We start from the raw sequence: 12,850 nt of genomic DNA on the forward strand, positions 1-12,850 counted from the left end.
CATTGCCTAGCTAAGTTTTCTTTTACGAGAGGACCGGGTCGTCACGTATGGCTTGGTGCACCCCATGACCTCAGATGTATCCCACACCATGTGGTTTTTCATGAATAAACTTGGCTTTCCCCCCTCAAAAAAAAACTAGTAGTGAGCGTGAGACCAGGCGAGTGGCGGCGGCGAAGCCATCTCTTGTCTTGTCTTGTCTTCTTCTCAACACCCAACCAGAACCCAAACCAGCTGGGATCCAGCAAGGGGCCGGAGGCGGAGAGAGATGGAGGGGGAGCTCAGGAAGGAGACGGAGATGGAGTCCAGCAAGGGGACGGAGATGGAGGGTGGAGTCGGGAAGGAGACGGAGATCGAGTCCAGCAAGAGGACGGATTCTGAGAAACTCGAGATTCTCAGGGAGGCTCGGCACGATGTCACGAGGCTGCTCAATAAAGCCAAGGACCCGGCCACGCAGAGCGGCAGAGGGCACTCTTGGATACCCAGAAGCAATTCTTGTCGGACGAGCAAGCTGATGGGCAAGTCCCGGGAGGAGATTATTAAGTATACCCTTTCCGCTTCCGGCGACGAGATGGGCAGAGCTTCAGGGTCCCGAATCAGCAAGATGGAAGCAGAGCTCAGGAAAGAGCAGGAGAAGAAACTCGAGATTCTCAGGAAGGCTCGGCACGATGTCACGAGGCTGCTCAACAAAGGCAAGTACCCGGCCAGGCATAGGGCACTCTTGGCTACCCAGCAGCATTTCTTGTCGGAGGAGCGAAATATCCTCATGATGATGGGAAAGTCCCGGACGGAGATTCATAGGTATCCCGATTCCGATTCCGATTCCGATTCAGGGTCCCTCCTAAGTATGGAGCCCCAATTGGGAATCACCAAGCGGACGGAGATGGAGGGGGAGCTCAGGAAAGAGCAGGAGAGGATCAGCAAGCTTCGGGACCAACTCACCAAGACTTGTGAATCCTCCATGGACCCGGCGACGCAGAGGATATTCTTGGATCAGCTGGATCAACTCTGGATGGAGGAGGACACACTCCTCACCATGATGAGAGAGTCCGGGATTGAGATTCAGAGGGCTTCCGGTTCCGATACCAACAATATCGATCCCGATTCCGATTCCGGTTCCGGCGATGAGATGGGCAGTTCGGGGGTGCACCCATCCCTCATAAGGATGGAGTCGAGACTCAGGAAGGAGACGATGGAGAGGGATTCCAGCAAGGGGACGACCGATATCGAGTCCCGCAAAGAGCAGGAGATGGTGGGCAAACTCAACAAGGAGCACCAGAGACTCAGCAAGGTTCGGTCCCAACTCAACAAGAGGTGCCAGTCCACCAAGGACCCGGCGACGCAAAGTATACTCTTGACTCAGCAGGAGATACTCTGGACTAAGGAGCAAGCACTCCTCACCATCATGAGGCAGTCCGGGATGGAGATTGAGAGGGATCCCGATTCCGATTCCGGCAATGAGATGGGCAGAGATTCGCCCCTCATAAGCATGGAGTGGGGACTCAGCAAGGGGACGGAGAGAGACGCCAGTGGCAAGGAGATGGGTCAGATGGGTCATGACGACTTGGTTGTTGCTCTTTCTAGCCACCTTGAGGTGCTTAGGAGGGAGATCTCGTTCCTGGGGACAGAGGTCAAGTCCCGGGGCAATGGGTTGGCTGGAAATGGAAACAAGGCTGATCAAGAGCACATCATCATGTCTAACCTGTCCCTCGATGACACTCTACTCAAGAAGAAGGTGAATTTGCCTTACCTCGGTTGCGAGACTGAGGATGTAATGGATTTCCTGCTCGTTGAGACGCAGCAGTTGCTCTATCGCTTCAACTCTTTCGCGTCCATTCTACAAAGATTCAGAATCCCCATATCTTCGGACAAGATTGAGAAGCTGCGTCACATATCCAATGCACTTGTGGGCATCTCGGAGCTTATCAAAAGGCACAAATCTGCTGCTGCCAAGGGTCATGGAGATCATTTGGACTGTGCAGGCTGGGATGCTACGTGGGGATGCTCGACGAGAAAACATGGTGCCTTTGACGACAGAAGTAAGCCAAAAATACTGCTATATAGCTATCTTAGTTTTCCTCTCTCTAATTAATTAATCGTGCCTTGGTCAATTAAATGCAATCCCCTTCTTGTATATATCACCGCTAAATAGAAAACTTTCTTATATATGCATAGATTTCAATCTGCTAACTTTAGCAGTAGCTTGATTTATAACAGTCCTCAATCTCTTGATTTTGTGCTGCAGCGACATTGAGTCCTATGCAATTCACGGCTTGCACGCCTGGAATCTTCCCATTCTCGTCCGTGGCAGGCCCTGCCTTGCAGATCTATTCAGTCAGGCTCGTTAATCTTAACCGGAATCTGAGTTGGCCACTTGATGTCTACGGCGTGGTCGCTGCACGGGACGATTTTGACAACAACCTCAACATTCTCTTCCGCCGGTCAAGTGCAAACTGCCAAAGAATTAAGAAAGAGGTTTGTACAATGTCTATCTTCTCGTCTAATTGTTATAAGATAAAAGTATGTTTTTGGTCCTTCAAATTTCCCAGTAGTATTATATGAAGAGCATTTGATGTGTGACAAAGGATTAAGTTATAATGGTTGCATAATGTTTGTAGTTTAACCTGAGTTGATTGGTTACCTGCATACCTTGGGATCGTTTTGTTTAACCAGATTCTTTTAAGGTTCAAACTAGTCGGTATCAGCTTTAGGCAAGTTATGCAGGCCAAGCCGTATGTATGTTGAAATTTTTCTGCCATATTTAGCGAGCATAGAGCAAATCAGCAACAAAAAAAGCCAATAATTAAAGTAGTCTCCCACATGCTGAGGCTGTCTCTGGATATGTTTATTTCTGTATATCGCACAAGCAATGCAGCATGCACATGGGCAAAGGCCGAGCGAATCCGGCCGACATTGGCCGCCTGATTGGGTGGCCGTGTGATTGACGGAGGGTAGAGATACCCAAAGGTTGTAAAACCGACTGTGGATATAAATCCAAATTCAAACCGGTGTATTATAGTGGCAGAGATTAGTAGGATCTGTTTGGGAACTATTTCTTTGAGATTCTTTCCGAATTATGGCCATGGTTAGACTATGTCTAGTTAAACTGAACTGTTATTTTGCCTGATGTGCGTGACTGACGTTGATGAATATGATGCTTGCAGGACCCGTTTTTGCACTTGATTGGCCCGTCTCGTGCAATTGTGGCTGGCGAACCTGTTTTGTTTCAAATTGACCTGAAATTGAAGTATGGAGCACAGTTTGAACATACAACATCGTTCACTGCCAACCAAAGTTACCGCTCTATTAAGTGGTGTGACACCATGCAGATCCGCAACTCCTGTTGTACAGCAAAGATAAGCCTTGGGCGAGTTGCTCCAGCAATCCAGGCCACAATAGTAGGTGTTCGTGTGGTTGAAGGGGAGTGGCCTTTTAAGTATGGATGTAACGTTTCTTGCTTGTTTTCTCCTGCTGATGCAACGGAGGGATGCGCCGCAGAAGTCGTCTTGCTTGACTGTCGTGCTAAAAAGATGCGTGCAGGATCAGATGGGTATCTTTCTTTGTCAAGAAATGTTGTGGCAGTGGGATTGCAGGGCACACTCCGAGTCGTCACAGGAGCATACTCAAAGTCCGGACTCAATATTGTTCGAAAATATCATGTCGAATTTCCTATCCAGCAGTGTCAGACAAATAGTTGTAGATGCTCAATTGACGGCTCCACGTTGGAGATAGTTGTTGCTTGGTCTCGCCTTGTCATAGACAAGCATGATCATGTACTCGATGGTTATTGAAGGTGTGAGGAGTGGCAGTGGCTTAGGCTTTTACCTTGATTTGTGAGCTTAGCTTAGGCTTGGTCTTTTTTCCCAGATATATGATACTAGTTTCACTTTGGTCTGATAACTTGGTTACTAAACATTTTTAATGTGCAGGTCCAAGCAGGGTGATCTAATGGAAAAAAGGTATAAGAGCTTTTTTTTAGAAAAGAAGGATAACCTCCGGTCTCTGCATCTGGGCGATGCATACTGTCATTTTATTAATTATTCTCACAAGACCTTACAAAGTCATACAACAGTAAGACTAAAGCCGCCGTCTAAGCAACAAACTGTGGCTACACCTATCCAGTTGATGAAGGGGCGCATATAGTCTGGGCTAATACCAAACATACATCGCAGCCAAGCCTAACATCTAAGACCTGAGACCCCAACCTAACCACTTGCCGGGTGTGGGGCACACGCTGGTCCGGCGTGATCTCAGAGGCCGCCGCTGCCAACTGCCACCGCTCCATCTTCAGAACTGTATTGATGCATCAACCTTGCTAGGTCCAGCTATCGTCGACGCCACCACGGCGCCCAACAACACCTCCTCCCTGCACGCAAACAGCTGTACACGTCGCGGTCGCCACTGATACACCTCAGCGCCATGCTGCCACGTACCACCAGCCGACACAGCTTGAAGCCCTTGGTGGATCTGTCGTGCGTAGCACCTACCGACCAGGCATGACCAAGCGTAGCACCTGTCGGTCAGGCATGACTTGACATCTCCACCGAAGCTCCGTGCAAGACGAAGCCGCTCCACCTCCTGCCTCTGACTTCCAGCGCTGGTCCACAAAACGACGCTCCCAGGAGAGAAACTACACCGCAGTGCCGTCATCGTCTGGTCTTGAACACCAGATCCTAGGGTTTCCCCCGGAGCAATACGAATGGGTCGACGGTAGTCACATGACGATGCCTTCATCAAGGTAACGACGTGGAACGCCGCCATCGCCCGCCGTCGGCTCGGTTTTCACTAGCAACTACGTCTCCCCGATTCGCAGCTGGTGCCAGATGACGGATCCCGAGATCCGAACACCCAGCCTCCGGCCGACCACCTCTGACGGAAGAGATGACCACCATCGCCGGCTCCAGCGGTCAGAACAGATCTGATCGGAGGTGCCGCCGAGGAGACCACCAGGCCATCTACGCCGTCGTCGCCGATCTGAAGGCAGCATGCCAAGCCGGCCGCCGCCAACCGCAGCCGCCGCCGAAGGGCCATCTGCAGCGCTCTTTCTTCTGGAGCCGCCTAGCCCAACAATTCGGCCTTTTTACTATATATTTTCTCTGTTAAATTTTCTCTAGCTACATGGGCCTGGCCCAACAATTTGGCCTTTTTATTTTCTAGGCATGGCCTTTTGCGGTCCAGTTCATTTTTATTTTCAAGGGTTTTTTGTGATCCAATTTTTAGATGGGTCCCAATTGTCAGATTTTTCATGGCAGTGGAGCCACATCACTTTTTATCAAAGAACTCATCAGCTTTCCATTTCTCACATTTCTCACAGTACACAAATGACAAATATTTCAAATGAAATAGAACTAGGTACAAAGTATATTTCTCACATTTCTTACAGTTTGACAACTTCACTGGATTCTGCTCCAGAATGTGCTGACTACAACAGAATACAATATAACTAGGTACAAAGTACAACCAAAACACAAGGCAGATTATCTAGATAACCACCATGCTTCATCGTCTTCTCTTCCAAACAAGTGGAATGAGCCCTCTCTTCTCCTAGGCATGCTCCTCCTACAACAGCAGCAACAACAGGTCAAGAACAACAATAGAGTCATATGAGCTGCTTCTGCTCCTGTTAAACAGAATAACAACAAATCGAGTTAATAAACAAGCTTGAAGCACTATGGGAAACAAAAGCATAAAAACAAACTAATATCTCAGGTATAATCATAGGATAAATCTGTGTTGAAGCACTGTGTTTAGATGTATTTTAATTAATTTCAAATGTGTAATGTAAGGTGTTGTGGATCAGTGTATAAGAACAGCAGTTTGTAAATAACAGGAACAACTTGGTATTACACACAGAGCACTATACAGATTTTAGCTTTTCTATCCAAGTACAAATAGCAAAACATACTAAATTAATTGAGACACTCATAAATACTTGCCGAGATACTAAGATGAAACGTGCATATATATACTACTGTAAATTAATTGAGACGCTCATGCCAACATGTTCAGATCGAAATGCACTAACAAGTAGTACCTGCGAAACTAACAAGCTGGTTCGTGCTCAATCACAGGCACATCAAATGTATAGTTACTACCTGCGAAACAACCACATACATTGCCCCCAAAATGAAACATACTAGTAATTACTAGGCGATGCAGATTGCAGTTCAAAAAGGAAATCCAACCCCTCTTTGAAGACAATTATTTATAGTGGTAAGTAAGAACCAGGGTGTTTGGCTCATGTGTAAATATATTGCACAACAAAACAAATTCAGTTTTTGATTAATAACCAATTTTCAGAGCCTTTGGCTGATGTAGGCGATGCTCAAGAAGTAAGTAGTACTTGGGTATTCTGCCTGCCTACTAAACAGTAGAGGAGGAGGAACATAGCTATCAAAGTCCCCACCAGGTGCAAACAAAAGACCAACCCGAACAACAGCTATGGTGGAAACTCCAAACACTCTACCAATAAATGTTACTACCAGTGTCTTTCCAATAATTAAGAGACCTAATATCAAAGAGACTGCTGGGAAGTTTGACAGAAACAGCTTTGAAACAGCTTTGGGTCAATAGACATTCCAACCTGGAAAGAAACAAACCAGGGTAAGCATTAAGATTTAAGAAGGTACCAAATATGGTCGGAACTTATAAAAGGAATTAGAAATGTTCTAAAGTAATTCAAGCATTGATGTTCAAGAAACAAAATTCTTCCAACATATGTGCATTGATGTTCAGAGGCATAGCAAGCAGAAACTATTGAGCACTAGATCTACATCAGGAATTGAAATTCTTCCAACTCTGAACAGCAATGCGATGCAGGAGAATAAAATTAACGTATAAATAATTAGTGAAACCCAGAAAATAATCATGAATCTTACAGTGCAGAGTGACATTATTCTACATCAGGTACATAAAGTTCAGGTAGTTAAGGCTCACTGCTATCGTGTTCATTTCCTCACAGCAAAATTACCGAAATACATGAAAAACGAAGAAACAGAACCTTGAGCTGGACAGGGTGGAGTTTGCCAGCACAGCAAGAGTACGAAGATCCAGACAGCTTATGGAAGAGTAGACATCCACAGTTTCAACCTCATGGAACAGATCCTGCGGGCAAAATAAAATATAGAGCTTATTTTTGGTAATTCGGACTAACTTGTAATCGAAACCATTGTTAGTGCAAATCAATCCCAACTCTGAGGAGACACCCTATAAAGTACAGTAAACCACTAGTAGGCAGGAATTCCAGTTTAACCTTGCACTACTAGTCTACTACCGCCTGCAAACACAGCCCCAAATATGATCAGTCTCCTTCCCCACTTTCTGTAAGTAGCTAATTCTACAAAAAAAAATTAGGCACGAATGGGATAATAACAAACTGTCCGTACTAGACTAGCTACCAGTGTGCGGCTTGGTTCGATCCAATCCCCTCTGTTCATGCTAATTTGGTTCTGCAGTGTCACTGTGTATAGGGATTGGGGAGCTTTTGTGGCTGTGTACATGTGTTGCGTCAGTACTACACAGGAAATCTGCAATCAACAACGCCGCGGTAGTAGAATGAAGTTGTTGCTGTGAAGTAGAGGGATTATTGACCTTCTGGAGCTCGAACTTCTCGTTCTCGAACTCGTCGTCGGGGGAGGCCTGGCTCTGCAGCTTCTCGGCAGTTTGCTCTGCGCCACCTCCACCTTCCTCTCCCTCCGCGCCCCCTCCTCTGACGGATCGTCCCACCCGTCGCCTAGGCGGCGAACCTGGCCGGCGCGTGGTGGGGTCGAGCGCGGCGCCCAGAAGTGCAGCACCGACGGCCTCGAAAGCCGGACGGAGGTCGAGCGCGGCGAAGAGCGCCGGCCGGGAGCGCGCGGCCGCCCGCCAGGAGCGGCAGCACGCCATGGCGCCGCACCATAGGTCCTCCAGGCCCAGCCACGAGAACGCCTCCGCCAGGCACATCGGCGTCAGATCCGCCCACTCCCTCTGCTCCTCCTCCTCCCCCGGCGCCGCCTCGCCGGCCTCGCGTCCGGTCGCCATCTCGCCTCCGCTCGCTTTTCTCTTCGGGTTGGTGGGCTGGTTGGTTCGGTTGGGTGGTGAGGGAAGGGGAGGGGCGAGAGGAGGGGGGCGTGGGGGAGGCCATGAACGACGGCGAGCTCCACCGGAGGGAGGTGGCGGTGGCGGCGATGGATCTGGAAGGGAGGCGGCGATGGATTGGGTTGCGGGGCTCGCGGTGAGGTGAGACGAGGGAGAGATGGTGAGGGGAGGGAGGGACGAGGTCGGCAGCGGTGGGTGAGGAGGACGGCGAGGTCGGCGGTGAGTGAGGAGGACGGCGAGCGGTGGATCGGGAGGCGGCGGGGTGAGATTGGATCGGGAGGTGGCGGCGGCGGCGAGCAGATGGGGAGAGAAGGGTGCGATGGGGGAAGGGGTGTGATGTGAGCTAGGGTTTGTGCTGCGGTGGGGTGGATGGACGGACGGATGGACGGATGGATGTGGGATGGTGAAATGGATGGATGGATGAGTGCCATGTCATCGATCCGTGGGAATGGTTCTGATTGGTTTGGAAAATCAGTGATTTAAAAGAGTTTCCAAGTACAAAAACTCGAGGGATTTTGTGAAGTAGCTATCAAAAATATTTTGCAAAAGGGTACCACACAAATTTCCACTAGAGTTAGACCACATTTTATGGATAAGGACAAATTTGTACGCATTTCTCATCTTTCTAGCTATTTTTAATCATTTTTTGAGTGCCCCAAATGATGTTTTTTTGTGAAGAACCTACCAAATAATTATAGCAAAATTGCACCAAATCATTTTTCAAAAATACTAGGTCATATTTAATGCATAATTGACCAAATGGTTGGGTGTAAAAAGTTTTGATCCACCTCTGGTAAAAAGACAAATTTCCGCGGATTCAGTTGGAAGCGGGTTAAATCTGAACTGCAGCTACCTCATAGTTTGCTCTTTATTTTTTCAAAAAAATCATTTCTAGGTACATAAGTATCTATTTAATCAGAGGAACACCAAAAAAATTATAAGATTCAACCACTAGCTAGGAACGGTCATTCCCGTCGTTTTGACCACATTTTGAAACGGGCATAAAAAATTCAAAACAAATAAAAAAATTGGAAAATCTTCGCATTGTGTCATTATATATGACCAAGTTTCTAGGAAAAATAATGAACTTGTAATACGGAAATTATATTAAAATGTGTTCTTAGAAATGAGCTATCATGCGTGAAGATTCATGGCTTTCAAGCCAAATGATCAATCTTATGGCCACATTCATGGCAGAGTTTTTTCAAATAATCTCATATTGTGCACAAGGGTGCATATTGGAATTCCAAACAATGTTACCTAAGGGAGTTTTCACTTTCATTGCACACAAGAGCCATTTTTCATTTTCCGAGTGCCCCAAATGAGGTTTTTTTGTGAGGGACCTACCAAATAATTGTTGCAAATTAGGACCTAATAAATTTTATAAAATACTAGGCCATATTTAATGCACAATTTGACCAAATGGTTAGGTGTAAAACGTTTTGATCCACCTCTAGTGAAAAAGACAAATTCCCGCCGATTCAGCTGGAAGCGGGTCAAATTTGAACTGCAGCTGCCTCATAGTTTGCTATTTATTTTTTTCTAAAAATAATTTTTAGGTACATAAGTATCTATTTAATCAGAGAAACATCAAAAGTTTTCCAAGATTCAACCACTAGCTAGAAACGGTCAAGCCCGCCGTTTTGACCGCATTTTCAAACGGGCGTAAAAAATTCAAAAATATCAAAAAATTGGAAAACCTTCGCATTATGTCATTATATGTGACCAAGTTTCCAGGAAAAATAATAAACTTGTAATACGGTAATTATTTTAAAAAAATGTTCTCAGAAATGAGCTATCATGCGTGAAGATTCATGGCTTTCAAGCCAAATGATCAATCTTATGGCCATATTCATGGCATAGTTTGTTCAAATGATCTCATATTGTGCACAAGGGTGCATGTTGGAATTCCAGCCAATGTTGTCTAAGGAAGTTTTCATTTTCTTTGCACGGAAAATTCATTTTTCATTTTCCGAGTGCCCAAAAGGAGGTTTTTTTGTGAAGGAACTACCAAATAATTGTTGCAAAAATGTACCAAATCAATTTTATAAAATACTAGGCCATATATAATGCACAATTGACAAAATGGTTGGGTGAAAAAAGTTTTGATCCACCTCTGGTGAAAAAGACAAATTGCCGTCAATTCAGGTGGAAACGGGTCAAATTTGAACTGTAGCTGCCTCATAGTTTGCTCTTTATTTTTTCCAAAAATCATTTCTGGGTATATAAGTATCTATTTAATCATAGAAACACAAAAAAAATTCCAAGATTCAACCACTAGCTAGGAACGGTCAAGCCCGCCGTTTTGACCGCATTTTGAAACGGGCATAAAAAATTCAAAAAAATCAAAAAATTGTAAAACCTTCGCATTGTGTCATTATATGTGACCAAGTTTCCAAGAAAAATAATAAACTTGTAATACGGTAATTATTTTTAAAAAGTGTTCTCAGAAATGAGGTATGAAGTGTGAAGATTCATGGCTTTCAAGCCAAATGATCAATCTTATGGCCACATTCATGGCATAGTTTGTTCAAATGATCTCATATTGTGCACAAGGGTGCATATTGGAATGGAAAACAATGTTGCCTAAGGAAGTTTTCATTTTCTTTGGACGAAAAAACCATTTTCCATTTTCTGAGTGCCTGAAATGAGTTTTTTTTGTGAAGGACCTACCATATATTTGTTGCAAAATTGGACCTAATCAATTTTATAAACTATTAGGACATATTTAATGCACAATTGACAAAATGGTTGGGTGTCAAAAGTTTTGATCCACCTCTGGTGAAAAAGACAAATTCCCGTCGATTCAGCTGGAAGCGGGTCAAATTTGAACTGCAGCTGCCTCATAGTTTGCTCTTTATTTTTCCACAAATCATTTCTAGGTAAATAAGTATCTATTTAATGAGAAATACATGGTTTGATGGCGAGACATCGAGGTTTGGACGGTGGCCGAGGGCCCCAACTCTAGAGCGCGTAAGCTCGCATGCCCGCCGCATGGTCACCACGTGACCGTGGCGTTGCCATGTGTTCTGGGCGGCCTAGGCATGTCTAGTTGGTTGGGTACTCCCCAAGTAGGTGCTAGGAAGAAAATCACAACATAAGATTCTCACGAGGAGACTGACCGATGTTCAAACATGAATAAGCAGCCAAGTGTTTGATTTGCGGTACAGGAAATGCACATGGCTAATGGGCGTGAGTTTTGGCTGAGGATGATCAGTTACTAAGAAGACCGTCTTCACAAATTGTCACCTCAAAAGGAGGATCCTAGGTGGTACTTGCTTTACAAAGTACCACACTGGACATAAATACGAATGTTGAAGCTGGGCTCAAAAAATGAATGGATTGAGCTGGCATTTGATGGAGGATGGTTATTTGGGCATAGGAAAGCACTGTAGAAAATGGATACCATTTGGACATGCCAAAGTGGTACTTCCTTCACAAAGTGCTGCTCTGAACAGAATAGGAAAATGAATATTTTCGAATTATTTTTGAACTACGCAAGGAATGTTTTTGACATATTTGATGAAGATATGATCCAAAACATTTATGAGAATTTTTTGGGAATTTTTGGAATAACAGAAATATAGGTTGCTCCACAACCTAGGGCAAAAACTGCCACATTGACATGACACATAGGCAAAACTGATGAGATGGTGCCTAGTCATCATCACCCACCACAATCTACAAGGCTATGACCATCTATATTGGTCATTAACAACTAGTAATAAGGCAGCGGAGTAGCACTGTTTGCTTTGTGACCATTTCGTGCAAGGAAATTACGACCTTTCTGACCAAAATGGTCGCAATGGTTTAGGGTTTGGAGCCCCCCGAACAGCTTTTGACCAATTGGTCTGAAATGGTCATAGATCTATGACCAATTCTTCCAGGGTCACTGATAGAAGGTCACTAGTTGGCATATTTCTTGTAGTGCCTACACAACACGCGACCACGGCGGTCCTTCCTAAACACTCGCCACCAGCACCTCCCTCTCCCCCGCCGGCTTCTTCACCCACTGATGATGCCCCTCCCACTGCTCGCGGCCGCCGCTCCATGGTACCCACTCACCTATTGTAACATCCCAATTTTTCAATTTGGAATGTTATATACTAGATCATCATTGCATATCATATTTTATTGCTTTTAGCTAGATCCTAGAAATTCTACGCAACTCGAGGACCCTCGGAGAGAGTTAGGGATTTCGCTATTTTCATATTTGAGTTTTCTCAAATTTTGAAAATAGGATCATTTGATTTTATTTATTTTATCTTCAATTATTTCAATTATAAAAATATGGGAGAGCGAATAAAATGACTTTCCCAAAATAAAGAAATATTGAGGATTTAATAAAAAAATCAAATAAGTTTTATTTCGGAGTTTTTCGCTATTTTATTTGAATTTAGGAAAAACTGCACATTTTTTAAAACTGCGTTTTAGGCCAAGAAAATGTTCATCTCGTCCTAAATATTTTATTTAGACGGTGAAAGTTTGTTTTGGCATTTTTAGAATTTTATTTTATTTTCTAGGATTTCTTTCTGCTCGACGGAATTGTTTAAAAAAAAACTCCCGCGTGCCGACTAGGCCGAAGCCCAGCCACGCTAGGCTAGCCCGCGCCGCCGCTGCCTTTCCCGCGTCGCGCCGCCGCCGACCCGGACTCCAAGTCTGAGCCGGACTCCACCTCGGCGCCGCCTTGCCCCCTCCACCAAGCCACCACCACCCGCTCCTATATATACTCACCCACCCCCCGCCGCCAAACCTGTCCCGCCCCGCCGCTGCCGGA

The 12,850-nt window shown here is 45.3% G+C and overlaps 1 protein-coding gene across 3 annotated transcripts; it reads right to left on the reverse strand.

The window, feature by feature from the left end:
* Positions 1-5,317: 5,317 nt before the first annotated feature.
* On the reverse strand, positions 5,318-8,385 carry LOC119366637. 3 transcript variants are annotated; one of them, XR_005176077.1, is made up of 4 exons: positions 7,588-8,385; positions 6,998-7,101; positions 6,032-6,580; positions 5,318-5,556 (listed from the first exon to the last, which is right to left on the reverse strand). XR_005176077.1 is itself a non-coding variant. In XM_037632401.1 (4 exons), exons 1-4 carry the CDS (start codon positions 8,014-8,016, stop codon positions 5,475-5,477), a joined length of 690 nt encoding a protein of 229 aa, XP_037488298.1. In that variant the 5' UTR covers positions 8,017-8,385; the 3' UTR covers positions 5,318-5,474. The 3 variants fall into 3 exon arrangements, 2 of the variants coding, with proteins under 2 accessions (XP_037488298.1, XP_037488299.1); XM_037632401.1 differs by having other exon boundaries at positions 6,506-6,580; XM_037632402.1 differs by lacking the exon at positions 6,032-6,580.
* Positions 8,386-12,850: the final 4,465 nt, after the last annotated feature.

This window comes from Triticum dicoccoides, chromosome 2B (assembly GCF_002162155.2).
Source record: "Triticum dicoccoides isolate Atlit2015 ecotype Zavitan chromosome 2B, WEW_v2.0, whole genome shotgun sequence".
NCBI lineage: Eukaryota > Viridiplantae > Streptophyta > Magnoliopsida > Poales > Poaceae > Triticum > Triticum dicoccoides.